The 27,855-nt window shown below is 42.7% G+C and overlaps 1 protein-coding gene across 2 annotated transcripts in view; it reads right to left on the reverse strand.

The window, feature by feature from the left end:
• RORA (RAR related orphan receptor A) overlaps positions 1 to 27,855 on the reverse strand; it is a 503,282-nt gene that overhangs the window by 69,058 nt on the left and 406,369 nt on the right. Inside the window, exon 1 of one of the 2 annotated variants that reach the window (XM_044279865.1) lies at positions 11,863 to 11,975. The exons of the other annotated variant lie outside the window; for it this stretch is intronic. Coding sequence (XP_044135800.1) covers positions 11,863 to 11,890 — 28 coding nt within the window. The 5' untranslated portion in view covers positions 11,891 to 11,975. Of the gene's footprint in view, positions 1 to 11,862; positions 11,976 to 27,855 lie in introns of those variants that run through there. 2 annotated transcript variants of the gene reach the window in all.

Here is a 27,855-nt window from a genome sequence, read left to right on the forward strand (position 1 = left end):
GAGGTGCCTCTAGCCGGGTCTGTATTGTGTATATATTGTGAATCATGTTTTTTTAATCTAGGTGGGGGAGCCACATGGTTTGATTTTGTATTTATTTATACTTATTTCTCCATCCCACCTTTTCCACTACTTGTAATTCTATAGCTTGATGTCCCGACGTGTTTTGTGCACTCTCCATGTGGTTGTGTTTGTCTTTGTCAATTTATGCATCTAAATATTTGTTTTATCAAGTTCAATAAAGATATATTTTTGTATATGCTGAGTGCCTGGGTTTGTCCCATCTAGGAGCTATTCATTTTTGACACTTGCGTTTTATTCGTGCTGTACAACTGTATTCCGGTTTTGTGCTTTATTGCTCATTGGTATCCTGACAAGAACTTTGCATACTCAGAAAGCAGGCCAGATATAAAAGAGGAGGTGTAGGAAGAAGCTCTTTGGAGAATTGCTGTCTGAAAAAGGACACAGAGTCTTCATTGCCATGTGTTCTAAGAGTTTAAAGTCTTATGGTGCCTGAAGCACTTGAGAAGCAGATTCATCACCTGCGTAAGTAAAATATCCACATCAAGATTCTGCTAGAGAAATATAGTGCAAGGAGAATTGCTTAAAAGAGACACCCAAGAGTATTAACTAAAACCTGTAAAAACTGTGGAAAGTGCAACTGTGTAACATCTTCTGGTCCATGCATGTTGAGAACTGTAAATTAATTACATGCTTAAACTTGAATCTTCTGTAAGTAATTGTTCTACTGCAAAACTGCTCATCATTGTCTTCTCTGTGTCTGCTCTGGACCCTGCCTTGCACTTCAGAATTTGTCACCACCAAGGGCACCTTGAATCACCATCAGGCCATCAGAAGAACTCCAGGATTCAGACTGCGTCAGGATGGGAAGACAGGTGCACCCTTCCTACCTCTGCATAGGGAGTGTTGCAGTGAGTATCAACTATGACCACTATTTTTGCTACTATACCTTGAAACCATTCATTAGAAACTATCCAGGACAATATCTGTAGTGGTGACGTGTACAGTATAAGTGCTGGGAGGCGTGTATATCCCCCCCAGATACCTCAGCCTGGAGATATAACTGAAATCCAGAAGGCTGCAGTGGTTTCAGCAAAGTGTAGTTTGCTGAGACAGTTTTGTCTAGATGTTGTTCTGGGCTGGATTTCATGTGTACTGGGGGATAGGTTTGGTAGTGGGATCTGCCAGTCCACACCCTTCCACTACATGTATTGTCTTTTGCCGGATATGATCGCAGGTGAGGCCTGCTGCTGTAATTAAGGAGGGATAAAACAACCCTCTGTGTATGACTTATAGGGAGAAAGGCTGAGGAAGCCTGAGAGGCTCTGTGTGGTCTCAGCCAGGAGGGCTGAGGGGCTACGAGGCTTTGTAAAGCCTGAAGTTTGGGGGGCCCAGCGATGCCTACGGAAAGAGGGTCACACGGTCAGAGTCGGGAGGACTTCTGGACCATTTCCCCCTAAGGGTGCTGGTGTGGTCACAGCCTGGAGGCTGCTGGACCATATATGGCTGACAAAGCCAGATCTTATCCTGTGTGTGAACGGTGCTATATTGGTGAGGTAGAGACAACACGTGTATTAGGTAGAGCCCAGACGGGCAGGTGTTTATTTTCGATGTTTCTGTGTGTGATGGTGCTGAAGTGCCAAAATAAAGCACCTTTTGGACTTGAACCCCGTTGTCAGAGGAGAAGTCTGTGATTGCGACCCCTTGAGAGAGAGCGATCCCTTAAACTGTATATAGTTTGCAAGTTCTCCATGCCCAAGAAAGTATTTGCTTGGATTTCCTCTGCTTTTACTATGATACAATTTTAACTACTGTTAAATGGTTTATAACAAAACTGATCTGATTTCCAAAACTGAAGAGTTATTGTGAGCCTATGGGCTCAGAAATTTAGACGGGTGTAACCTTTATATGGTACTATTGAATATGTTGACACTATTTAAATTATTGACAAATAAATAAAATATCAAGACATAGAAAAGTATCAGAGAAGATTATAACTACACTAGCAAAATGTGTAGTAGTCCAGTAGGAGTCCAAAAAGAGTAAAATGTATCTTTAAGCGACCCTCCAGTTCAAGATTTAAAAAAAAAAACACATTATCTGGGAAATGAAAAAAATAAATAAAAATTATATGGTGACCTTCTTTTCATCTTTTTGCTGCAGATATGCCAATTCCTGGGCTCCTTTTCTGCCATCCAAGATGGATGCATTGCCTCTGAGATTATCTGATGCACACAGTTTATTTGGTAGCCCAAGACACTTCCTGCTGCTCTTGGATTGGCCAGCACTGCTCATGTAAATAGTCTTGACCAATCCAAGAGCAGGACTGGACAAGTAGGAAGTGTCTTGGGCTACCAAAAACACTGTGTGCACTAAGTAGTCTGAGAAGTGGTGTGGTCATCTTGGATGACAGAAGAAAAGCCCTGGAATTAGGCTCACTTTAATGTGCCATGTGGGTGGTATCCATGTCATGGTCAGTTATACCTTATCATCTATGATACATGTCATGTGCTCCTTGACAAGTGCCAGTAAACAAGGCACATCATTACACTTACATCGAATAAAACCAGAGCAGCAACAATTTGTGCGGAAAAAAAGTTACTTTCAGTATTAATATGCATTTCCACTAAATATAGACGTCTTATCATAAACCCTTTCTCTTAATTTCTCTATGAATTCAAATAATTAGAGCATAGTAAATACAAACCACAAAGGTTTCTGCTGAGAGAACTTGCACAGAGATCGGGACTGCTCTGCATATGTCAGGACAAATAGCCACCACAGACCCAATCATAAACTGCAAATGGAAATCTGCTTCGTTCACAGTGGTCTCTCCGGATGATCTTAAAGAGGTACAACGCCAGCCTCTCTGCAACGCAAGAAACTGCTGCCAAGAGACCCGATAGCTCCAGGACATTTGCTTTAGATTTGCCCTCTGTGCTGTAAGGGCCTCTGCACAATTTCAGGTTACCAAGGACACTAGTGACTGGTCGGAAACCATAGTAACTAATGAGTTACTGGTTTCCAATGTGTAATTCAGTGTTTATAAATAATTCCACATCTTTAGTTATTAAAGACAAAACAAGAACAGGAACGGTTGAGGTCTTGCCATCATACACTTGAATGGTCCACCTAGTACGTCAGGCAGGTCTATGTTCCAATTTCAGGAACACCTGCACAAAAACAAAAGTGGGCAGAGGTGGAAAACTATGAACTGGCACAGTATGTCAAACCTCAATCCAACTTCCTACCACTGTAGAACCTCCCAGTTCCGTCTAATATATTTCTATGATTTTAATCTTAACATGCTAGTGATTTGTATCTGGTATGTTACTCATTTTAATTATGGGAATCAAGGTCATATCTGTCTACTTTCCTTGACTTTGGCAGTTTCGTCTGTTCTTGTCTCATCAATGCGCAGTTGTACAACTAAAAACTGAAGTGTAATACTTGGCCCATTTATAATACAGAGAAAAGACAAAAACAGTGGTGATTAATAATTGAGTCATATTTGACACAGTTTATATCAGGACGTGTATTAAGCCGCTGACACATCATCTCGGGCGAGTGCCCAGCTGTTCTGGTACCTATGAATGCCAACTATGGAGCAATCCGAATGAATCAGGACTTATATATAGTCTTAGATTCAATATGGTCCAATTAGACCATACGGGAAGTGGACATAAGTAGGAAATGTCTTACAGGTCAACTTACTTCCTAATGGTCATTAGTGATGGACAAAAAGAAACCCATCTTCCATCTACCCATTCATTTTACTAACAGTTAGCTAAGGTAACATTTAAGATCCTGCAATTTTATCAGTTAGGTAAATCTTAGACACAGTATCCAGCTCTCATACAGAATGCCACCCTGGACAAAGAACTACGGTACATTTCCTTCATGACTTTTAGTCACAAAGTTTGAGCCTAAAGAACTTATCCTACTTAACAAACATTAAATGTAATACTTTGGGATCATGAACCAAATTTTGAGACAAAGTTGGCTATTTTCTAGAAAATTAGATTATGTGTGGACATTTGATGACAATGAGTGTTATGGGTCAGGACCACACAGCAGTATAAAGTGGTTTTCCGGGCAGTAAAATTAGTTATAACAGCCTCAGAAAAAGTAAGTTACCTCACCCTGCCACTCGCATTGTGGAAGTTTTCTACCTGGCTTGTCTTGACAGTGAATGGCTAATAGGTCATCTCCTACCAGAAGGTAGAGATTAGTAAGGACCCGGGAAGCACAGAAACAGAAGCGTTAGTGAACTGGTGAGTTAAGGATCACTTATTTTTTATTTTATTTTTTTATGCAATTCTGACCCTTTAAAAAATTACCAGCTGGACAATCCCTCCAACAACAAGGTGCAAGTCTATAGCTCAAAATAGCCAAATGATGCAAATGGGCTACTTAGGGAAAAACCCTAAAGACAGACCATAAATCAAGACCTACTGTTCTTAGCTGTAATTATACAGATAAGAATACACACAATTAAATATTTTCTGCATGCATTTGCTGTACTCCAGATTAATGTCTTTCTTCAACCTATCCATTCCAATAAAAGAACAGGGTTGAGACAGCAACTACATAAGGTGGGTTCACACAGGTTTTTATAAGTGTTCTGGTATGTTTGCGTCTTTAGTACTGGTGGTTTTTGGTGGGGGGTTTTTCCAGTAAAAACACGAGTTCTAGATGTTAGCTGAAAGCCTATGAACAGCAGCGTGAAAAGCAAGACATACAAGCATTTTTTTGCTACTTTTGTGAATCAGGTGGGGTCTGAAGGTGATTTTCTCAGGCTCTTTAACATTTCCTTCTTTATAGGGAAAAAACACTAAAAAACATGGTTAACACAGTTGTCTAGAAAGAAAATACTGCTGAAAAAGCCATAAGTTTCTATGGCTTTTTGATAAAAAGACAAAAGTGCCAACTTAAGTGGGTAGGGGCCTACTGAGAAGCCTTTATGCATAACATTAGAAGATTTCTAGCTTACCTCAAACATCAAATTCCTTACATGATGAATAAAATAGGGACTTGCAGAGCTCTGCTAAAATAGTCAAAAGTTTTTATTAAACTAATAACATGCTACAGGCAGTAGCAGTGTAATAAAAATACCATGCATTACTATACAGAAGAGCTAGACTATACGGTCTATTCCGGCTAAGGACATTTTAGGTGAAGGATGTGTAATAAACAGTGGAAGTTCATGGATATGCTGTACTTTTGGCTGCTATATCCCTTTAATAGTTTATTTAGCTAACAGGGGCTTTTATCGGACCATCCATTGGATAAACCGATGGCTTAATCCATTTTGACTATGCAGGATATATAAATTCCAATTCAAGGATTGTAGCCATTTTTTACCATACTTTTATTACTATATAAAACCATTCCAGTGTAAAATTTTCCACTAAAGCAGTCATGTTTGACGTGTACATGTTATATTGGGTACATGGTAACCCTCAAACATATGATTATGATATAATTACAAAGTTTAAGGACATCAGCACAGTAAGGTTGGAAATAAAGACATACAACTATTGAATTCAACTTTCCATCCATCACAATCTAAAATCGGACACATTTATGATAATTTTGTCCTTTTAAGTGTTCCTGTAACACCATCGTAATGATATTTCATGTAAATCCGGAGAGTAAAAATTGATTTCATTCAACGGCAACATGTTGAGACGGTAAGAAAGTCCATGTAGTGACCCATGGAAGTAACACTCACAGCTGCCTCAATGGCATGTTGTAATGTGAACCTAAATGTAGTTGATGATGATGACGAAAATTGTCTATAGTAAGAATATGTAAGAAAACGTGAGAACACAATGCTTGTGCAATAAAATCAAATCTAAAATAGAATCAACTCTAAATATGCTTTAAAAGACAATGGTGATTTTTATGATCACGACTATACTGACAAATATTAGAGGCTTCATATATTAGGTATCTCTGAGAGAAGTATATATTCTGAAGGATTTATCTGATAAAAGGATAAATGATGGTTGGAGATGTTACTCCAAATAAAAATATACTTATATAGTCATTCAAAAGAATAAAATCCCCCCATTATGAGAATGGCTAGAGAGCACATGATGGAAGGACAGGAGTGGCAAATATCAAATATTCCCCTAATTATTATTCATTAACTCACGTCATTAAATAGTTGGAAAAGAACATATGCATTTATGTTAATTGGCATCCACGCAACAGTATCATAACATCAGGTAATAGCACTTTGTATAAGACAGTAAACTAAATCTGAATTTTCGTTAAAGTCCCCGTCACTTCGATGCCCTTCCCGTTACATCTGCTGGCTAACGCATTCGGCGTGTACGGAATTCATAGATTTGTGCTCTCTCATTCTCATATATTACCCTGGCCGCATTTCCTACGAAGTAACGAAAAACTATATAAATCTATTCCAAATAAGTCTAAAGTATCCCAGAAGTAACCTACTAATGGACAACGCGCACGTAAATTACAGTAGCCAGATTTATATTACATAAGAACAGTAATGACTACAAGGTCATTGAAAAATTCATGTAATATTGCTCTAACACAGACTAGGGCACAGTAACCGGCAGCCAATGCCAAGGGGGCTTTTTATGTGTTTTACCCAATTTCAGATCCATTCCATTATTAAATGATGCAACAGTGAAGATGACAGTAATAAATAAAGTAAGAGAAGTAAGATTGAGGCTGATTCATGGAAGTGGTGAAGATCTGGGCGCAGGCTTACAATCTCTATTATTCAGAAGGTTTCTAGTAAGCGGTCTGCCAAGGCCACACAGATCTCCACAGTGTTACATTATTTTATAGCTTAACCACAGAACAGGTCAGTCTTGGGCATCACTTTTATTACTTAGGTTTGTTCTCTTTAACTTCCGCTGATCAAATCAGACCTACGGGTTTAGGGTGCACTCACACGACCTTATGCGTTTTGCGGTCCGCAAAACACAGACCTGCAAAATATGGATGATGCCCGTGTGTGTTGCATCCATTCTTTTCTGCGGCCCTATTGACTTCAATGGGTCCATGAACCGCATTTGGCAGCCAAGTATAGGGGATGTTTTACATACGGGTACGGAAAGCACAAGGACGATCCGTTTGCTTTCCGCATCCGTATGTTCTCCACAAAAATAGAACATGTCCTATTTTTGCCCGTTCCACGGACCCACTAAAGTCAATGGGTCCAAAAAGTGAACTTGTCTTAGCAAACTTGTTTGCGCCTTGGCTGCCTAGCCTACCTTGGAATTTCTCTTCTTAGTAATGTCTAATGGCTTTCTACTTTCTAGAAAATGTTTTTGTTTTTTTGTTTTGTCTCAGATTTTAGCTTTTGTAAATAGGATGTCATCGAGGATGCTGTTATCAGGGTATGACATTTCAACCAGGCCGTCACTATTATGTAATAATCTTTCATGATGCTAATCAATGTGTCCGTGCGTAGGTCTACTGAATCTATGATCTTAGTTGCTGCCTTAATGATTTTTTTTTTTTTTATAATTGCTGACTATAGAGAATGTCTATTCCTCTGAATAAGAGAAACAAGTATTTCTTGCTTTCGGCAAAATATATATTCATAATTTTGCCTCCAATAACCCTGTTGTATAATATTCTCTGGCTTCCTCGTCCTGAAGCCCAAAAACCCAGCGGGTATCATCAATGGAGAACGCAGAATACATTTATGTAAAAAAAGACGGGTTTAAATCCACACGCTAATGCTCCCTAACAAGTGTATGTGATACAAATGCACAAATGTAATACAGGTCAGAGCATCAGATATAGCAGATATGAACTTGTCCGATATAGCAGGGTCAGGAATCGTGCATAATTAAGTTAATTAGACACAACACAGCTGAGTTTGTCATGCAAAGTAGATCTGTGTCTGTCGGATGTAGCAGTGCTGAGTTTGTTGTTCAGCGCTCATAGTATTCTCGGTATCTGCTTTTAAATAAGAGGACGTGTGAACCTTCTGCATAATCTAAATTCTAAGATTTTTGACAATACATAAGCTATTCTGCCCCGGGGGTAAAATACAGCTTTGGTGTATCTCTATGAAAACTGTTCATAAAGCAAAGCAAATAGTCACATTGTAAATGTCACTGTTTGAGCTGAAGCATTAAAATCACATATTTCATTGGATGCTAAGTTTTATGACCCGCGTACCACTTTATTTCCCCCAAATATGCAATCCTGCCATGCAGACGCATATTGGTTTTTCATCTAGCCACAATAGGATGAGTGTATGCCATCTCTCATTACTATGACTGAATTCTGCATGGTGTACGTGAAGAGAAGAGACTAAAACAACCATCTGCTGAATATGTCCCACTACTTGGACTCTTAATGGTATATGGCGCATGGCATTCTGGGTCACCGTATAATGGCGCATTACAATTACTTTAGACATAGGTAAAGGATACTGCAATTATTACAGCTCCTACGTTTAAAGATGTAGCAGAGCGGAATTTGTCATTTGATGCAGAGGCTTTCTGGATATAAAAAAAGAAATTGAAAATAATAACAGAGATTACTAACAGCCTTACGGAACACAAATACATCTCACTGCGATGTACAATGATGTAACAATCTCGACTCTACTACATCTGATTGTAATGAGAAGACGTAGCAGCAGAAAGTCCAACAACCTCTTAGGAAGGAATGAGAAAAGTGAACTCATAAACTGTCCACAACAGGACATAATTAGGAACAAAAGATATTACCTGCATGAAGACTGAGATAAACCTTGGGCCAAAGAGCTTACACTCTAGGAAATATAAAATGTTACCTCTGGAAAAAAAAAAATAGGCAATAAATGATGCCATATGAGAAGTTGAATGAAACTGATGTAATAATGGAAAGCACTGTAACGTGAATGGTGTGTCCGGAAAACAGAACCATCTTCTAATCGTACCCGGTAGGAAGCATTACGTAGGACATCACGCACAAGGTGCTTTACAGGGGGTCTGAAATCGTAACAAATGAGAATAACCTCAATGGTCAAACCAGAAGGTGAAATCATTACAAGTACTCCTCACTATAGGAGGCGCCGCAGAGAAACTGGGAGCTTTTCACTTCTTCATAGGGTCAAATTCCGCAGTTCACTGTGCAGAGAGCAATCACTAGGTGCCAGCGCCTCGTACACATCAATGCGCTAAAACTTTATTTGCTGGGCCTGGACCCTCACAGCTAGGCTTCTCGTTACCGCCACACTAGGAAGCGGCAGCAACGGTCAGCCTCACACCGGAAACGACATCATCTCACAAAGGCCTCATGTGTAGAGCATCAGCGTATAGCACAAAGGGTTAAGGTAATGTCATGTAAAGGCTTGTCCTTAGACAGGAAACCCAACATTTAGTTCCAAATGTAATATGATTAATAATGATGTATTAAATATGTACCATAAATTGATGTCCTTACAAGATTTATACTACTGTGCGTTACATAAGCAGCACTATAAATATATATATATATATATACACACACACACATTTGATCTGTAGTGCTGTCATACTTCTACTATATATATACGGTATGTACGCTATATACAAATATACCATATATATATATATATATATATACACATATACACACACATTTGATCTGTAGTGCTGTCATACTTCTACTATATATATACGGTATGTACTGTATATACAAATATACCGTATATATATATATATATATATATATACACATACACACACACATTTGATCTGTAGTGCTGTCATATTTCTACTATATATATACGGTATGTACTGTATATACAAATATACCGTATATATATATATATATATATATATATATATATACACACATACACACACACATTTGATCTGTAGTGCTGTCATATTTCTACTATATATATACGGTATGTACTGTATATACAAATATACCGTATATATATATATATATATATATATATATATACACATATACACACACATTTGATCTGTAGTGCTGTCATACTTCTACTATATATATACGGTATGTACTGTATATACAAATATACCGTATATATATATATATATATATATATATATATATACATATACACACACATTTGATCTGTAGTGCTGTCATACTTCTACTATATATATACGGTATGTACTGTATATACAAATATACCGTATATATATATATATATATATATATATATATATACACACAAACACACACACACACATATAACTTCCAGGGGATTGTCTTCTTAAAGAAGATGACCAGAATGGTAGAAGTGAAAATCTGCCCTAGAAAATCTTGAAGAGGTGGTTATTGGACAGATTTCACTATATACACACTGTGAGTGTGTGTGTATATATATATATATATATATATATATACACTGTGATGTATTAAAAAATACTATAGGATGCTTTTATTATGGTCTGACTCTAAGGCGTTCCAAGGTACAGGAGTTTTCTTGACCTTTCTCAAGGTTACTCAAAGAAACTTCTGACACAATTCACACCTGTGATGATACTGCAATTTCAGAATCCTATATCATGTTATAGAACATATAAAATAATGGCTACAGAAGCAGCGTAAATCCACTTCTGATTGGACGGCAGCAGCCTAGTTAGGTGGCAGAGGAAATTTAGACCGTGGTGTTTCTTATATTAATATTTAACCATCTAAATGTAGCGGGGACTGTGCTGGAATGCTTCGGTGTCACAGGTACCTGTAGCTTTTAGTGGGTTCTAATCTATTTCCCTTATACCACTGTCGAGCGAGTGCACCCTGGGATTCACAGAGAAGAAGTGATGTGTTTTCATGGACAAGAGCAATCAGACGTCAGCGCGTACAAGAGAAACTCATTAAGTCATTATGAAATCTATAATTATATGGCCCATTGATAATAATGGCGGTTCTGTACAAACACAGGCCACTAATCTCTCCGACTGGGACGCACTATAATAGGCCGGTGGCCTAAGCATCACCTCAGTCCTGCGCGGATGTAGCAGAGCTGCAAGTTTCTACGCCTGAAAGAAATTGCTTCTTTTCTGCAGGAACACCAAATTCCACTCCATCAGCAGTTGGAGCTCATCTATGCTGATAATGTCCCTGTGGCTTCCAGGACTAGCACACAATACCTCCAGCCTAGAGACCAGGCCTCTGACAGCTGATGGAACGCCAGGGGTACATGCTGATAGGTGCACACACATGGGGGACCACTGTAGCTGCAGAAGAGTGACATGCAAGGACATAAACCACCTACACCCAGTCCTGCAATAATCACCAGGGAAAGTAGTACATAGGATACCACTGGGTGCAATACAGAAAATAGGAGCAGTAATATAGAATATGCAGTATGTATGTATATATATATATATATATATATATATATATATATAGTGTCTCTAGATGAGGTAGTGATCCTCGGGACAGAGCATTTTCTGAACTTCTCCACAGTCCAGGACTAGTCCCAGTCTGAAGTGGCTGATAACACAGAGCAATAGTCTGCAGCTATGTAGACTTTCATGCCCCTTGACTTCATAAACCCTTCTGCCATGACGTCGGGCAGTGACAGGGAACAACATCCCTACACTTCCTGCTGTATATGCCAACTCTGCCCTGGCAGGGGTGCTGCTGGCACAAGCCTTGCTAACTCCACAGCAGCCGCCTAAAGTGCCTGTCACCTTCTCCCGAAGACACTACCCAGAGAGCCATGATCTCAACTTCACCGCTTCCAAAGGCTTGCAGATGCCAGGCCGCTTTAGCTCTACCCCCGGTGCCAGGGTCTTTCTCTGAGCATTTGCCCTGCCTTACTTTAGAAGAGTGCCAGCGTGCCCCCCCCCATGCCCTGCGGATACCAGTGACCTCGGTGCAGTCTCTCACCTTTCATGGCCGCGATCACATAATACATGGTCACCGTGCTGCGCTCCGGAGCCCCCCGCACACTCCACCGCTCTCAGCTGCCAGCTCCGTTCTGCCGCATCCCTCTGCCCGCGGCTGCCATATGAGAGTCCATGTGACCCGCTCCAAACACGCCCCGAAATCTGACAGCGGGCACCGCCCACCTCTCCAGCTCTGACCAATGGGCGGCGGGGGTGCAGCTATCAGGGCACGCCCACCGGGGAGCGTACCCGCCTTACACGTGGCTGGCTGGTGACAGCGGCGAGAACAGAGGAAAGAGGCAGACGAGGTGGTCCAAAAGCCGGCAGTGTGCCCCGCCCCCATGCACCCTGCAGCTGTGCCCTCATGCCTGCAATAATATGCCCAATATGCCCCTTCCATCCTGCAGCCTACTCCACTACTGGGGGTAACCTGAAGCTATAGTGCAAATCTGTACCAGGGAATGCCCAGTTTGGTGCCAATCATGCTACTGCTGTGCCATTGATAATACCTGTGTCTTATGTGCAGAAGGGTTTTGAAGGGTGTACCTGCTACCAGGGGCGGACTGGGAATTTAAAGTGGCCCTGGAAAAAATAGTAAAAGTGGCCCCGTTTTGTAGTCGGATCCAAATTAATGGAAGGGAGTGCCAGCAATACCATAGTGTGGCACATTATACCACCCCAACAGAGCCAAATACCACAGTCCATCACAAAATACTGGCAGCAGCACAAAATACATCCCCAAAAACTTCCACCGGCCGGCTGTGAGGAGGGCAAAGTTGGCCCCCTGAGCATCGGCTCACCGGGAAACTAACCTGTGTTATATTCTGTGGCCCTTGCCTGCTACCTCTGCATCCTATATTGCTAGGCAGGTCACGCAGGAGTGCACCCAGCCTTTCTGCTGCCTGAGGCGAAAATTAAAAGGGCGTCCCCCTCCAGCCCTACTGTTAAAGGCATACTGTGATACAGTTGACTATAGAGAGATGAGCACTTCCACAATTGAAGCGCTCATTTGCCATGGCCCTGCCACCTCCCCCACTTGTCTCTAGGTGTCGCCACCTTAGGCAGTCGCATTATCTGGCCTCATTGGATGCGCACCCATGGGCGGGTGTTAGCACGTTGTGGGGCACACTCAACTCTCCCCTCTCCAAACAATTTGCTCCAATGGTTGCACTTTAAATAGATGGCCACTTTTAAAGGGAACCTGTCACCGGGATTTTGTGTATAGCGCTGAGGACATGGGTTGCTAGATGGCCGCTAGCACATCCACAATACCCAGTCCCCATAGCTCTGTGTGCTTTTATTGTGTAATAAAACCGATTTGATACATATGCAAATTAGCCTGATATGAGTCCTGTCCCTGACTCATCTCACATACAGGACTCATCTCAGGGACAGGACTCATCTCAGGTTAATTTGCATATGTATCAAATCGTTTTTTTTTTACACAATAAAAGCACAGAGAGCTATGGGGACTGGGTATTGCGGATGTGCTAGCGGCCATCTAGCGACCCATGTCCTCAGCTCTATACCCAAAATCCAGATGACAGGTTCCCTTTAAGAAAAGTTTCTAGTAAGAGTCTAGATGAGAGGCATGTGAAGGAAACGCTTTGATACATTTATCCTTTTACCCCCCCCCATGAAATAGTAAGAGCGGAGTGCCATCCCATGGATTGAAAGGTGAAAAACAGCATGGGTTTACTTCAGGGAGATCATGTCAAACTAATCTTATAGATTTTTTTGATTGGGTGACTAAAATAATAGATGGCGGAGGTGCAGTAGACATCGCTTATCTAGACTTTAGTAAGGCTTTTGATACTGTCCCACATAGAAGGCTTATCAATAAATTGCAGTCTTTGGGCTTGGACTCCCATATTGTTGAATTGATTAGGCAGTGGCTGAGGGACAGACAACAGAGGGTTGTAGTCAATGGAGTATATTCAGACCATGGTCTTGTTACCAGTGGTGTACCTCAGGGATCTGTTCTGGGACCCATATTGTTTAATATCTTTATCAGCGAAATTGCAGAAGGCCTTGATGGTAAGGTGTGTCTTTTTGCTGATGACACAAAGATTTGTAACAGGGTTGATGTTCCTGGAGGGGTACACCAAATGGAAAAGGATTTAGGAAAACTAGAGGAATGGTCAAAAATCTGGCAACTAAAATGTAATGTTGATAAGTGCAAGATAATGCACCTGGGGCGTAAAAACCCAACAGCAGAATATAAAATCAGTGATACCATCCTAACCTCAGTATCTGAGGAAAGGGATTTAGGGGTCATTATTTCAGAAGACTTAAAGGTAGGCAGACAATGTCATAGAGCAGCAGGAAATGCTAGCAGAATGCTTGGGTGTATAGGGAGAGGCATTACCAGTAGAAAGAGAGAGGTGCTCATGCCGCTCTACAGAGCACTAGTGAGACCTCATTTGGAGTATTGTGCTCAGTACTGGAGACCATATCTCCAGAAGGATATTGATACTTTGGAGAGAGTTCAGAGAAGGGCTACAAAACTGGTACATGGATTGCAGGATAAAACTTACCAGGAAAGATTAAAGGACCTTAACATGTATAGCTTGGAAGAAAGACGAGACAGAGGGGATGTGATAGAAACTTTTAAATACATAAAGGGAATCAACAAGGTAAAAGAGGAGAGAATATTTAAAAGAAGAAAAACTGCTACAAGAGGACATAGTTTTAAATTAGAGGGGCAAAGGTTTAAAAGTAACATCAGGAAGTATTACTTTACTGAGAGTAGTGGATGCATGGAATAGCCTTCCTGCAGAAGTGGTAGCTGCAAATACAGTGGAGGAGTTTAAGCATGCATGGGATAGGCATAAGGCCATCCTTCATATAAGATAGGGCCAGGGACTATTCATCGTATTCAGTATATTGGGTAGACTAGATGGGCCAAATGGTTCTTATCTGCCGACACATTCTATGTTTCTATGTTTCTACCCTAACAGTGACAGCCTGAGAACGTTCATGAATACTGCAAGAAGTCATGTTTCTCCTAAAGCAACCCTTCCGGTCCCCACCTAAAATTCAAGTGTACATGACACGTGTATGGTCAACGCTCCTCTCAGGCCGCCTCCGTTCAGGTCACCCATCCGATCGTTTTCATGGTGGACGTCATTTCAGACTTCTACATGCAGAGCAATGTAGGAAAGTCTACACTTGGCCCCCCTTCCCCACTGCACTCTGCTGGACCAGCGCTGTCCATCTGAGGCCAGTGCAGGAGGGCGGCCATCTTGAAGAGAATCTGATGGAGGGCGGGAATGGAGGCATGTTTGGAAGGCATTGCACCAGGTATGCTGACTGTATATGTGACATGTATAGTAAAATTTTAGGTTTGGATTGGAGGGTGACTTTAAGCGTCTCTGTACGCCCGGAGCTGACTTGTATCACCACTGTCTGTCACTTCTACTCATGATTAAATAGTACTATACAGAGTGCCCAACATCAGCCGCCATCTTCAGTGCTTAAAGGGACCCTGTCATCAGATTTGCGATATGCAGCCAATGATTTAGTGCTTTAGACTCTGTCTCACCCTGGACATTTAGGTTAAGACATCAAGTGTCTTCTTATACTGCCCAAGTCATTGAGTCACCTCTGCAAGCCTGCCCATCTCACTGCGATTGACAGCAATGGTTTTGCTGTGGGGTGAGTGGGTGACCTACAGCACTGTATCAGTTGCCGATCGCAAATCTGATGACAGGTTCCCTTTACACAGTGCCATGTAGTGTCCGGTAAGCATACTTATCAACATTTCAATTGGTAAAATTAGAGCATATAAGCCTCGCCCCTGGGAATGCCCCAAACCTGCTCGGAAAAACCCATTTATGGGCAGGGTTGGCATTAGCCATGCCCACTTTTGACCCGGGATAGCGCAAATTTGCTGGGATTGTCTCTGAAAATCAGGGGCAGTCCTGGCAAATTTGGGACAGTTGGCAACTATGTGTAAGTGGTGCATATTATCCGTATAAACAGTGCCACACAACGTCCTGGGTAACACTGCCATGGAAAAGGACTTAGGAATTTTCTTGGACAGCAAACCTAAAGGGGTTGTGTCACTTCAGCAAATGGCATTTATCATGTAGAGACAGTTACTACAAGGCACTTACTAATGTATTGTGATGGTCCATATTGTCTCCTTTGCTGGCTGGATTCATTTTTCCATCACATTATACACATTACGACCACCCTGCAATCCAGCAGCAGGAAAAAGCACCAACCTCTCTGGTGGCCTGGACCATGGGAGTGGACATAGGCACGCATGCGCAACCATGAAGATTGTTACACAAACATGGAAGAGGATTCTTTACGGTAAGAGCAGTGAGACTATGGAACTCTCTGCCTGGGGTGGCGGTGATGGTGAGTACACTAAAAGAGTTCAAGACATCACAATGCCTGGCCCTGTCAATCAGAATGCAGAGGGCGTGGCAGTTGCAAAGAGAGCCTCTACGAGTAATGGCAACGCCCCCGTTGCTCCTAAAGCACCATTTGCATATATTAAAACATAATTTTCCTCAGCAGTGTGGGCACATATGAACATGGGAACATCACAGACGCCTTCAGCTGCCAAGTGCACATGTAACAGGTCAGCCAGTGTCATAGGTACAAATCTGCTGACAGATGTTCTGTAATCTACAAAATAAAAATCACATAATGAATAAAAGAACATTGGACGTTATCTCATCTTATGTCCTTTTTTATTATTATTTTGCTCCCCCATTCGCCTATTATCACAATGGCCCTGCAATATCTTAATGACTACCCTCTGATGTCTAAATTGCCTTCCTAAGGCCTCATGCACACGGCTGTTGAGCGGCCGTTCAGTGCACTGGGGACCACAATTGTGGTCCCCAATGCACGGGCAACATCCGTGCACGGGCCGGACCCATTCAACTTGAATGGGTCCGTGGTCTGTCCGCACCGCAAAAAAATACGACATGTCATATTTATTTGCGGTGCGGAACAACGTAAAGAAATACCACAGAAGCACTCTGTCGTGCTTCCGGTGTTCCGTTCCGTGACTCCGTTCTGCATCTCCGGAATTGCCGACCCATTCGTGATACGTGGTGCACACGGCCGGTGGCCATGGATTGCCAACCCGCCGTTTGTGGGCCGCAATATGGCAACGGCTGCCCAACGGCCGTGTGCATGAGGCCTTAGACACTGTCTGACCCCCACCTGCGTCTGTGACAGGAGACCAGCTTAGCTTACAGCCTAGGGTTTGGAGGTAGTGGACCCGCTCAGCACAGGGGTTTCCACAGCTGCCCAGTACTTAGGTGGACATTTATCAGAACTGGCTGGGATCACTGGCTTAGTTGCCCCTAGCAACCAGATACCAGCTTTCATTTTTCAGAGCTCCTTTGGAAAATGAAAGGTGGCATCTGATTGGTTGCTATGGGCAGCTAAACCAGTTTTCCTTTGCACCAGTTTTGAAAAATCTCCCCCTTTAGTCCCTACAGATTATGCTTAAAACTTCAGCTCCGGGAATACCCTGACATAGCAGCAGGTTTGGTAAAAAAGCAGAGTAAGGGCTTGTTCACACGACCGCGTGCTTCCCGTGGCCGTGCTCTGGGCCGCAAATTGCGGTCCGCAATGCATGCGCACCGACCACGGGGCAGCCACATGCGGATCGCGGACTCATTCACTTGAATGGGTCCGCCATCTGTCTGTTCCGCCAAAAGATAGAGCAAGTTCTATCTTTTTGCGGTGCGGAGGCACGGAACAGAACCCACGAAAGCAGTCCGTAGTGCTTCCGTAGGGTTCCGTACTGTTCCGCACTGCATCTCCAGATTTGCGGACCCATTCAAGTGAATGGGTCCGCATACCTGATGCGGAATGCACACGGCCGGTGCCCCGCGTATTGCGGACCTGCCGTATGCGGCAACAGAGAGGCAATGGTCTTGTGAACAAGCCCTAAGGCTACATGAACACGAACATATTTTGTTTCCGTGTCCGTTCCATTTTATTTGCGGATAGGATGCGGACCCATTCATTTAAATGGGTCCGCAAAAAATGCGGACAGCACACCGTGTGCTATCCGCATCAGTATGTCCGTTCCGTAGCCCCACAAAAAAAATAAAACATGTCCTATTCTTGTCTGTATTGCGGACAAGGATAGGCATTGTTACAATGGATCCGCAAAAAAACCGGATGGCATATGGATGTCATCCGTTTTTTTTTCGGATCCGCAGTTTGCGGACTGCAAAACACATATGGTCGTGTGCATGTAGCCTAATAGTAGGGGGTTTATAATCTGCCCATGAAGATGGTGCCTGGCTGTAGTGTTGGATTGCCCCCATGTTTAGCTGCAGCTTATCTATTAGGCCGCATGCAGACGGCCGTTGTGTGGCCGTTCCGTGCATTGGGGACCGCAATTGTGGTCCCCAATGCACGGGCAACATCCGTGCAGCGGGCCAGACCCATTCAACTTGAATGGGTCCGTGGTCTGTCCGCACCGCCCAAAAATATGACATGTCATATTTATTTGCGGTGCAGAACAATGGAAAGAAACACCATGGAAGCACTCCGTAGTGCTGCTAGTGTTCCGTTCCATGACTCCGTTCCGCATCCCCGGAATTGCGGACCCATTCAAGTGAATGGGTCCGCATCCGTGATGCGTGGTGCACACGGTCGGCGGCTGTGGATTGCCGACCCGCCGTTTGTGGGCCACAATACGGCCACGGCCGCCCAACGGCCGTGTGCATGAGACCTTAATAATATTCTAATAACCACCTCCTTACTGGGCGATCTTCCATTTTTCACTCACTGCCTTCCTGGAGCCACAACTTTTCATTCTTACTTTCCATTGATACCATTCCGGAGTGTGTATGACTTTTTGATCACTTTTTATTTCATTTTTTGTGGCGGTGAAGCGACAAACAACTGGCAAATCATCTATTTTGATTTTCTTTGCTGCCGCGCTGTTCGCTGATTGGGATATTTTTATATTTTAACAGTATGGGCATTTTTGGATGCAGAGATGCCTATGACCTCAACATGCAATCTTCAGATTGCCATTTCTATTAGAAAATTCAGTATATTCCAATGCAGTGCTGCCACCTGGAGGCCTGCGTTGGAATATACTAGTAATATGCCTGGAAACCGTGTACAGGCTCAGGCCTATTACTACTAAGGAATATCTTCCACGAGATCAGCGAGGGGAAGGTGTTCCAGCCTAGGGAGAGCGTACTCCTAGGTTTTTTAGCTCTTAGATGCTGTGGTCACATTGGCGCTGGGTGTCTGCTGTATGAAACTGCAGGCACCTGGCGGTATGGCTCCCACTCCACTCTGGAACAGGCACCATCTTTAAAGACCTTACCTCCAACCTTTATAGTCATACAGTGGTAGGGAAGTGGTTAAGCAAGATCCTAACTGAATCAACACTTTAAAAGGGGGCCTGTCTGTAGTTCCCTTACTAGATTTGCTTAGTTTTGTATACAGGACATTACTTCTTGCATACAAAATGGATGCTTTCACTGCCCCTACTGGTTTGTAGTTGCCACCAATTCGCCATTGGATTAAGGTCTGGGCTTTGGTTAGGCCATTCCAAGACATTTAGGGTCCATTCACACATCCATGGTGTATTGCGGATCCGCAATACACCCGGCCGGCACCCCCATAGAACTGCCTATTCTTGTCCGCAATTGCAGCCAAGAATAGGACATGTTCTATTTTTTGCAGAGCCGCGGACCGGAAGTTCGGGGCCGAAGCCCGGAAGTTCGGGGCCGCGGCACGGAAATGCGGATGCGGACAGCACACTTTGTGCTGTCCACATCTTTTCTGTCCCCATAGAGAATGAATGGGTCCGCACCCATTCCGCAAAATTGTGGAACGGATGTTGACCCATTTGCGGACGTGTGAATGGACCCTTACATGTTTCCCCTTAAAACACTCCAACGTAGCTTTACCAGTATGTTTAGGGTCATTGTACTGCTGGAAAGTGAACCTCCTTCCCAGCCTCAAATTTCTGGTAGACAAACAGGTTTTCCTCAAGAATTGCCTTTTGTTTACTGCCATCTATGCTGTTGTTGAGGCCTGCACTTCCCTACTAGTTCTCCCTGTACACAGCCTGAGTCCCTGTGATATATCTAAGGGTACTTTCACACTTGCGTTTTTCTTTTCCGGCATAGAGTTCCGTCCTAGGGGCTCTATACCGGAAAATAACTGATCAGGTATATCCCCATGCATTCTGAATGGAGAGTAATCCGTTCAGTTTGCATCAGGATGTCTTCAGTTCAGTCGTTTTGACTGATCAGGCAAAAGAGAAAACCGCAGCATGCTACGGTTTTCTCTCCGGCCAAAAAAACTGAGGACATGCCTGAACGCCGGATCCGGCATTTTTCCCCATAGGAATGTATTAGCGCCGGATCCGGCATTCAGAATACCGGAATGCCGGATCCGTCGTTCCGGCATGCGCATGCGCAGATCGGTAAAAATGAGAAAAATGTACAAGACGGATCCGTCGGTCCGCATGACAAGCGGAGAGACGGATCCGTCCTTGCAATGCATTTGTGAGACGGATCCGCATCCGTATCCGTCTCACAAATGCTTTCAGGCAGCAGCAGATCGGCGGATCCGGCGGCCAGTTCCGACGACGGAACTGCCCGCCGGATCACACTGCCGCAAGTGTGAAAGTAGCCTAAGGCGGTAATGTAACTGTTTTGCATATTTTTAAATTAACTATCTGTTTGGTTTGAAGCCATATTTTTGCAACAGATTTACAAAATGTCGCACCTCATTTGTTACATTTGTTGCACAAAGTTACTTTTTTCAGTCTAAAGTATAGTCATATTTATTACAAAGGTTCTGTCAGTTTATACACCACTTTGGGACTGGAGTACACTTGCAATTTTTTGCAATGAAATTGCAGTGACACATCTGGTTATAAAAAGCAAAAAAAAGGCGCTCCTTAGTAAACGTAAACTGATGGGCGCTGCACAAACAACGCAAATGTGTCATAAATTTACATGATTAGTAAATCTGCCACAATATGTATAAAAAATATGTATGTATAAAAAACCTGTGCTAGAATAGGGATTACAGGAAAATGCTGATAATTGTCCCCAGGGCTGAGACAAGAGTTGGTGCATCTACTGTCTATTGAGGAAGGCGCAATTAATAATAAAAAACACACTGAGTAATGCTTTGCCTTTCATTTCTAGTTAATACCAACCTATGTTAGAGCACTTGATATTGCTGGGTATTGGGGTTCATTGAGCGCTTCCCCAAAACTAGAGGGTAACAGTCAATCTCACTGTATGAGCCCTATGTGAAGGTATGTATCTTTATCTATATTTACATGTAGATATACTCATATAGGATATACATACTTCAGTTGTCTATCCGACAGACACCTAGAAGAGGGGTGCATTCCGAAACTTCCATGGTGGGCATTATTCAGTTCCTAGTTCTGCCATTTGCAATAAATACGCCACTGACACATTTCAGTCTGCGCTGCAATGCATTATGGGAATAAATGGTTTTCTTCCTGTTAATAAGTTTAGGTGTGCAAAAGTTACAGGTAGATGTAACCTGAACAGTGGCTGGTGTTTAGGTGATTATGGGCCAGTCTATGCTATGAGTGTACAAAGGACAGGACACAACCCGGACAAGAAATTTGACATTAAATTTAAAATTAAAAAAGCGGTTTTCTTTACTGGTTTTATATTTTTTGAACTAATTGAAAGCATAATTTACAGTGTTTTGAGATTAAAACAGTGAAATCTGTATTATTGGACTCAAGAGACACGGACAGATGCAGCCGATCGCTGGGGATTCTCACATGGCTTTAAAATGATTCTAACCTGCTGATGGTGGCCAGAAGTGTGATAGAGAAGACGCTGGGCAGCCAAGTGCTGTCACCTCTCCTGACATGTCTGTTATAGTAAATACTTCCCTTGCAATCATAATTCTGGACATCTGTTCTTATGTCGTACCATTCCTCTATTATTCCTTCTTGAATATGTGAATGAATTGCAATGAGGGTCCCGGTGTTACCAATTGGGGGGGTGTCCCTGCTCAGTCTGACATTGGATAGCACTGACACCACATAGAGTCACAATGCAACCTGCTATACCTACTACTCGATCGTAACAAAAAAACACTGTCGGCTTTTTAGGCACAGGTAGAAATCACACGCAACTTTGCCATCATAGGCCACAAAGCAAGATACATCCAACTGATTTGCCTGCAGCCTTTTTACAGGCAAATTTAACAGTTCTAAAACAGTCACGCGGCAGTCAGTTGAAGTTGCATAAATATTTTTGGTAGTGTGACTTTTATAAGACTTAGGCCCCTCGCAGACGAGCGTGTCCGGATTAGGTCCGGATGCGTTGCGAATGCGTTCAGTGAAAAATGCGGGATTTCGCAGGTAGAGTAATTCAGTTTTGCCTACGATTGCGTTCAGTTGCTCAGTTTTTATTGCGCGTGATAAAAAACTGAATGTATACATACAACATCTCTTAGCAACCATCCGTGAAAAACGCATCGCATCGGATGCGAAGTGTTTTTTATGCAGCTCCATTCACTTCTATGGGGCCAGCTTTGTGTGAAAATCGCAGAATATAGAACATGCTGCGATTTTCACGCAACGCACAAGTGATGCGTGAAAACCAACACACATGTACACAGCCCCATTGAAATGAATGGGTCCGGATTCCGTGCGGGCGCAATGCGTTAGCATCACGCATTGCGCCCGCGTGGAATACTCGCTCGTGTGAAAGGGGACTTACTGTTGACCTGCTGTAGCCCTAGCCTTAGGCTGGTTTCACACGGGCTTGCGGATTGGGGCCGGATGCGTTCAGGGTGCGTTCAGTGAAACTCGCACTATTTTGCAAGCAAGTTCAGTCAGTTTTGTCTGCAATTGCGTTTAGTTGTTCAGTTTTTTCCGCGCGGGTGCAATGCATTTTGATGCGTTTTTCACGCACATGATAAAAAACCGAAGGTTTACAAACAGCATCTCTTAGCAACCATCAGTGAAAAACGCATCACACCCGCACTTGCTTGCGGATGCAATGCGTTTTTCACGCAGCCCCATTCACTTCTATGGGGCCAGGGCTGCGTGAAAAACGCAGAATATAGAACATGCTGCGATTTTCACGCAACGCAGAACAGATGCGTGAAAAACAACGCTCATGTACACAGACCCATTGAAATGAAAGGGTCCGGATTCAGTGCGGGTGCTATGCGTTCACATCACGCATTGCACCCGTGCGGAAATCACGCTCGTGTGAAAGGGACCTTAAGGCCCCTTTCACACGGGCGAGTTTTCCGCACGGGTGCAATGCGTGAGGTGAACGCATTGCACCCGCACTGAATCCGGACCCTTTCATTTCTATGGGGCTGTGCACATGAGCGGTGATTTTCACGCATCACTTGTGCGTTGCGTGAAAATCGCAGCATGCTCTATATTCTGAGTGTTTCACGCAACGCAGGCCCCATAGAAATGAATGGGGCTGCGGGAAAATCGCAAGCATCCGCAAGCAAGTGTGGATGCGGTGCGATTTTCATGTAACGCCCGCAACGCCCGTGTGAACCCAGCCTAATGATATTTGCTGGGTATGTACACCTTTACTGGGATTCTTTTACTCACTTCCATCAGGTCCTTACTTGCTGACCCATGGTGTAAACTATCAAAACAGGGAAGGGAATTGAAGCAGGGAATATGACTACATGACGTGACTATGACTTTCTGTAGTCTGTTACCACAGAGACACACATATCTGCATAGAATCTGTAGACGAAAATACATTCTTAATTTTTCATTTTAGATGTATTAGTGCATCGGTGGGATTCAAATTTTTAATAACAGGTTTAACAATATAGATGCAACACACATACACATAAATATACCATATACATGGTACACATAAATACACCATATACATGGTACACATACACATAAATACACCATATACATGGTACACATACACATAAATACACCATATACATGGTACACATACATAAATACACCATATACATGGTACACATACATAAATACACCATATACATGGTACACATACACATAAATACACCATATACATGGTACACATACATAAATACACCATATACATGGTACACATAAATACACCATATACATGGTACACATACACATAAATACACCATATACATGGTACACATACACATAAATACACCATATACATGGTACACATACATAAATACACCATATACATGGTACACATACATAAATACACCATATACATGGTACACATACATAAATACACCATATACATGGTACACATACACATAAATACACCATATACATGGTACACATACACATAAATACACCATATACATGGTACACATACATAAATACACCATATACATGGTACACATACATAAATACACCATATACATGGTACACATACACATAAATACACCATATACATGGTACACATACATAAATACACCATATACATGGTACACATACACATAAATACACCATATACATGGTACACATACATAAATACACCATATACATGGTACACATGCATAAATACACCATATACAAGGTACACATACATAAATACACACACATACCACCCAACTAAGGGGCTAAACTATGAGTTTTTACTCAAAGCAATGGAAGCGAACATCTCCAGCTGCCCTGCTGGCGCCAGAGCACCGGATCGGGACTCAGCCGGTAACACGGTGCTCCAATATAGCTTTTTGAATCTATCTGCCTGTGTTCCCTCAATATGACAGAAATCACATAGACACTACTTTTCGGACTGTGATGCTGATCCTCAGCTGTGTGACGTACTCAGCGGATGCTTGGTCTGTTCACTACTCCCATTCTGCAGACGAGTGAAAGGACATGGCTTTGGCTGGCAGATAACCGTCCCTGCAGACAGCCTCACAATACACCTTCAAGCTGCTTTGTCCTTTTTACAAGGTCACCTATTCCCCTCTTTTCCTTATAGCCATTAATCCCTTTACTGCCTACACGTTGTCACCTTCATAGAGGAGCAGGGCGGACACCGGCATCTCCACTGACACCTGTCATCAAGGTGTGATAGTGAGCAGCAAGGTCACAAAGGAATAAGACAATGCCTGCAGCACCACAGACCTCGGTCAGCGGAGTAGGTGAAGTGCCGGATTTCTGGGGGAAATAAATGCTGGCAGGTCGGCGGCTTCTATTTATTTCTGTAATACCATCTTCCAACTATTTTGTAAATTAAAAAGAAGGTAACAATGCACATGGAGATATTATGACAGCAAACAGAACTATAAAGCTCAATGAAAAGTATAATGTTTGGGCTTGGCAAGTGTCTGAGATCATTATTTACCCACCTGTTATAATTTTGCCCTAAATAAATCTGAAAACAATGGGGTAGATGTAGTAATCCTGTCTAATATTTAGACAGTGCAAACTTACACTAGACAGTCTAAAGAGGCACCAAATTTTTCACAGTAACCGATGCTGGATGATATATTTGGTGCATTTTACACACTTTTGTCAGCTATTGGTCGGCATACTTTGCTACAAAACTTTGCGCCCAAATTTCTCAGTAAATGTAGCGCACTATTTTGTATTGTTGACCATGTCCCTTTCTATCTTAAAGGGATTCTGTCACCTCCCCTCAGCCAAAAAACGATTTAAAAGCAGCCATGCAGCACAGCTTACCTGGATGCTCTCTCTTTCCTGCTGACTGAGGGAAGAGCGAGCATCGGACGTCACTGGGCTCGGCGCATGCCCAGTGACGAAGATGAAGCTGCCGCCCTCAGTCTCCTGATGATCGCACAGGCGCAGCCCTCAGTGGGTACTGCGCCTGTGCGAGACTTCGTTCGGCGTGAGGGAGGGGGAGGAGAGGGAGGGGAGGCTGTGGCAGGCTGGGGGCGGCGGTTAGAAAATACAAGGAAGGCGGGCTGGGCACTGAAAGAGGGGCGGTACTGGGCTCACTAGGAAGAAAAAAACGCCCCTCTGGGCACCTTCAGGACGCATTTCCTTATTGATCAAAGTCGTTTTTTAAAGTAACTGCTGGACGGATTTCAAGATTAAACAGCACAGCTTAATCCAGGTAAGCTGTGCTGCATGGCTGCTTTTAAATCGTTTTTTGGCTGAGGGGAGGTGACAGAATCCCTTTAAGGGCCCTTTACACAAGCCAAAAATATTAAAGATAACAAGTGTATATAGGAATGCTTATTAGCGATTATCTGGCGGTGTAAATGTACTGCCGATTACCCGATGAAGAAGCGAAACGCTCGTTCATTGCATAATCTGATTGTTTGTGCGTACAAATCAGCAGTCAGTATGGGGATAAGCAATGGTATTAGTGATTGCCCCTTCCCGTCCTGTGGAGGAGATCGCTGCATGTAACGGTAGATTGTCGGGAAGGGACGCTTCCTTCCTGATCATTTTCTGGTCTGTCATCCTGTGTAAAGGGACCTTAAGTCACAACACTTTCCCGCTAAGTCACATTCCCTTGTCAAGTGAGCCGTAATAAGTGTCCAAGACACTTAACCATTTAAGAACCCTGCCATATTTCACCTTAAGGACCAGGCATATTTTGAAAATCTGACATTTCACTTTATGTGGTGATAACTTTAAAACGCTTTTACTTATCCAAGCCATCCTGAGATTGTTTTCTCGTCACGTATTGTACTTCATGACACTAGTAAATTTGAGTCAAAATATTTCATTTTTATTTATAAAAAAAATACAAAATTTACCAACAATTTTGAAAAATTTGCAAATTTTCCAATTTCTCTACTATAATAGATAGTAATACCTCCAAAAATAGTTATTACATTACATTCCCCATATGTCTACTTCATGTTTGAATCATTTTGTAAATGCCATTTTATTTTTTAGGGACGTTACAAAGCTTAGAAGTTTAGTAGCAAATCTTGAAATTTTTCCGAAAATTTCCAAAACCACATTCTAAGGACCAGTTCAGGTCTGAAGTCACTTTGTGAGGCTTACATAATAGAAACCACCCAGTTTATAAACTACACCACTCAAGGTATTCAAAACTGATTTTACAAACTTTGTTAACCCTTTAGGTGTTCCACAAGAATTAATGGAAAATGGAGATTAAATTTCAGAATTTCACTTTTTTAGCAGATTTTTCAATTTTTATCAATTTTTTCCAGTAACAAAGAAAGGGTTAACAGCCAAACAAAAACCTCAATACTTATTGCCCTGATTCTGTAGTTTACAAAAACACCCCATATGTGGTCGTAAACTGCTGTACGGGCACACGGCATTGCGCAGAAGGAAAAGAACGCCATATGGTTTTTGGAAGGCAGATTTTGCTGGAATAATTTTAAGCTGCCATGTCACATTTGAAGATCCGCTGATGCACCCCATGAGTAGAAACTTCCAAAAAGTTGCCCCATTTTAGAAACTACCCCCCGAAGGTATTCAAAACTGATTTTACAAACTTTGTTAATCCTTTTAGGTGTTCCACAAGAATTAAAGGAAAATGGAGATGAAATTTCAGAATTTCATTTTTTGTGCAGATTTTCCATTTTAATCAATTTTTTTCCAGTAACAAAGCAAGGGTTAACAGCAAAATAAAACTCAATATTTGATGCCCTGATTCTGTAGTTTACAGAAACACCCCATATGTGGTTATAAACTGCTGTACGGGCACACGGCAGGGCACAGACGGAAAGGAACGCCATAATTTTTTTGACACCATGTCCCATTTGAAGCCCCCCTGATGCACCCCTAGATCAGACCCCCAATCAGACCTCAGATAAGAACCTCATGCCTCTCATTGGTCCCCAGCAATCTCATATCAGCCCCTAGCAGTCCCCATTGCCTCATATCAGCCCTCTTTGCCTGTCATATTAGCCCCCATTGCCTCATATCAGCCCCCAGCAGCCCCATATTGCCCCACATAAGCCCCCAGCAGCCCTATATTGCCTCAGCATCTTGATATTGCCCCAGATTAGCCCCCAGCATCTCCATATTGCCCCTATTTAAGCCTCCAGCATCTCCATATTGCCCCCAGCATCT

Source organism: Bufo gargarizans, chromosome 2, assembly GCF_014858855.1.
Source record: "Bufo gargarizans isolate SCDJY-AF-19 chromosome 2, ASM1485885v1, whole genome shotgun sequence".
NCBI lineage: Eukaryota > Metazoa > Chordata > Amphibia > Anura > Bufonidae > Bufo > Bufo gargarizans.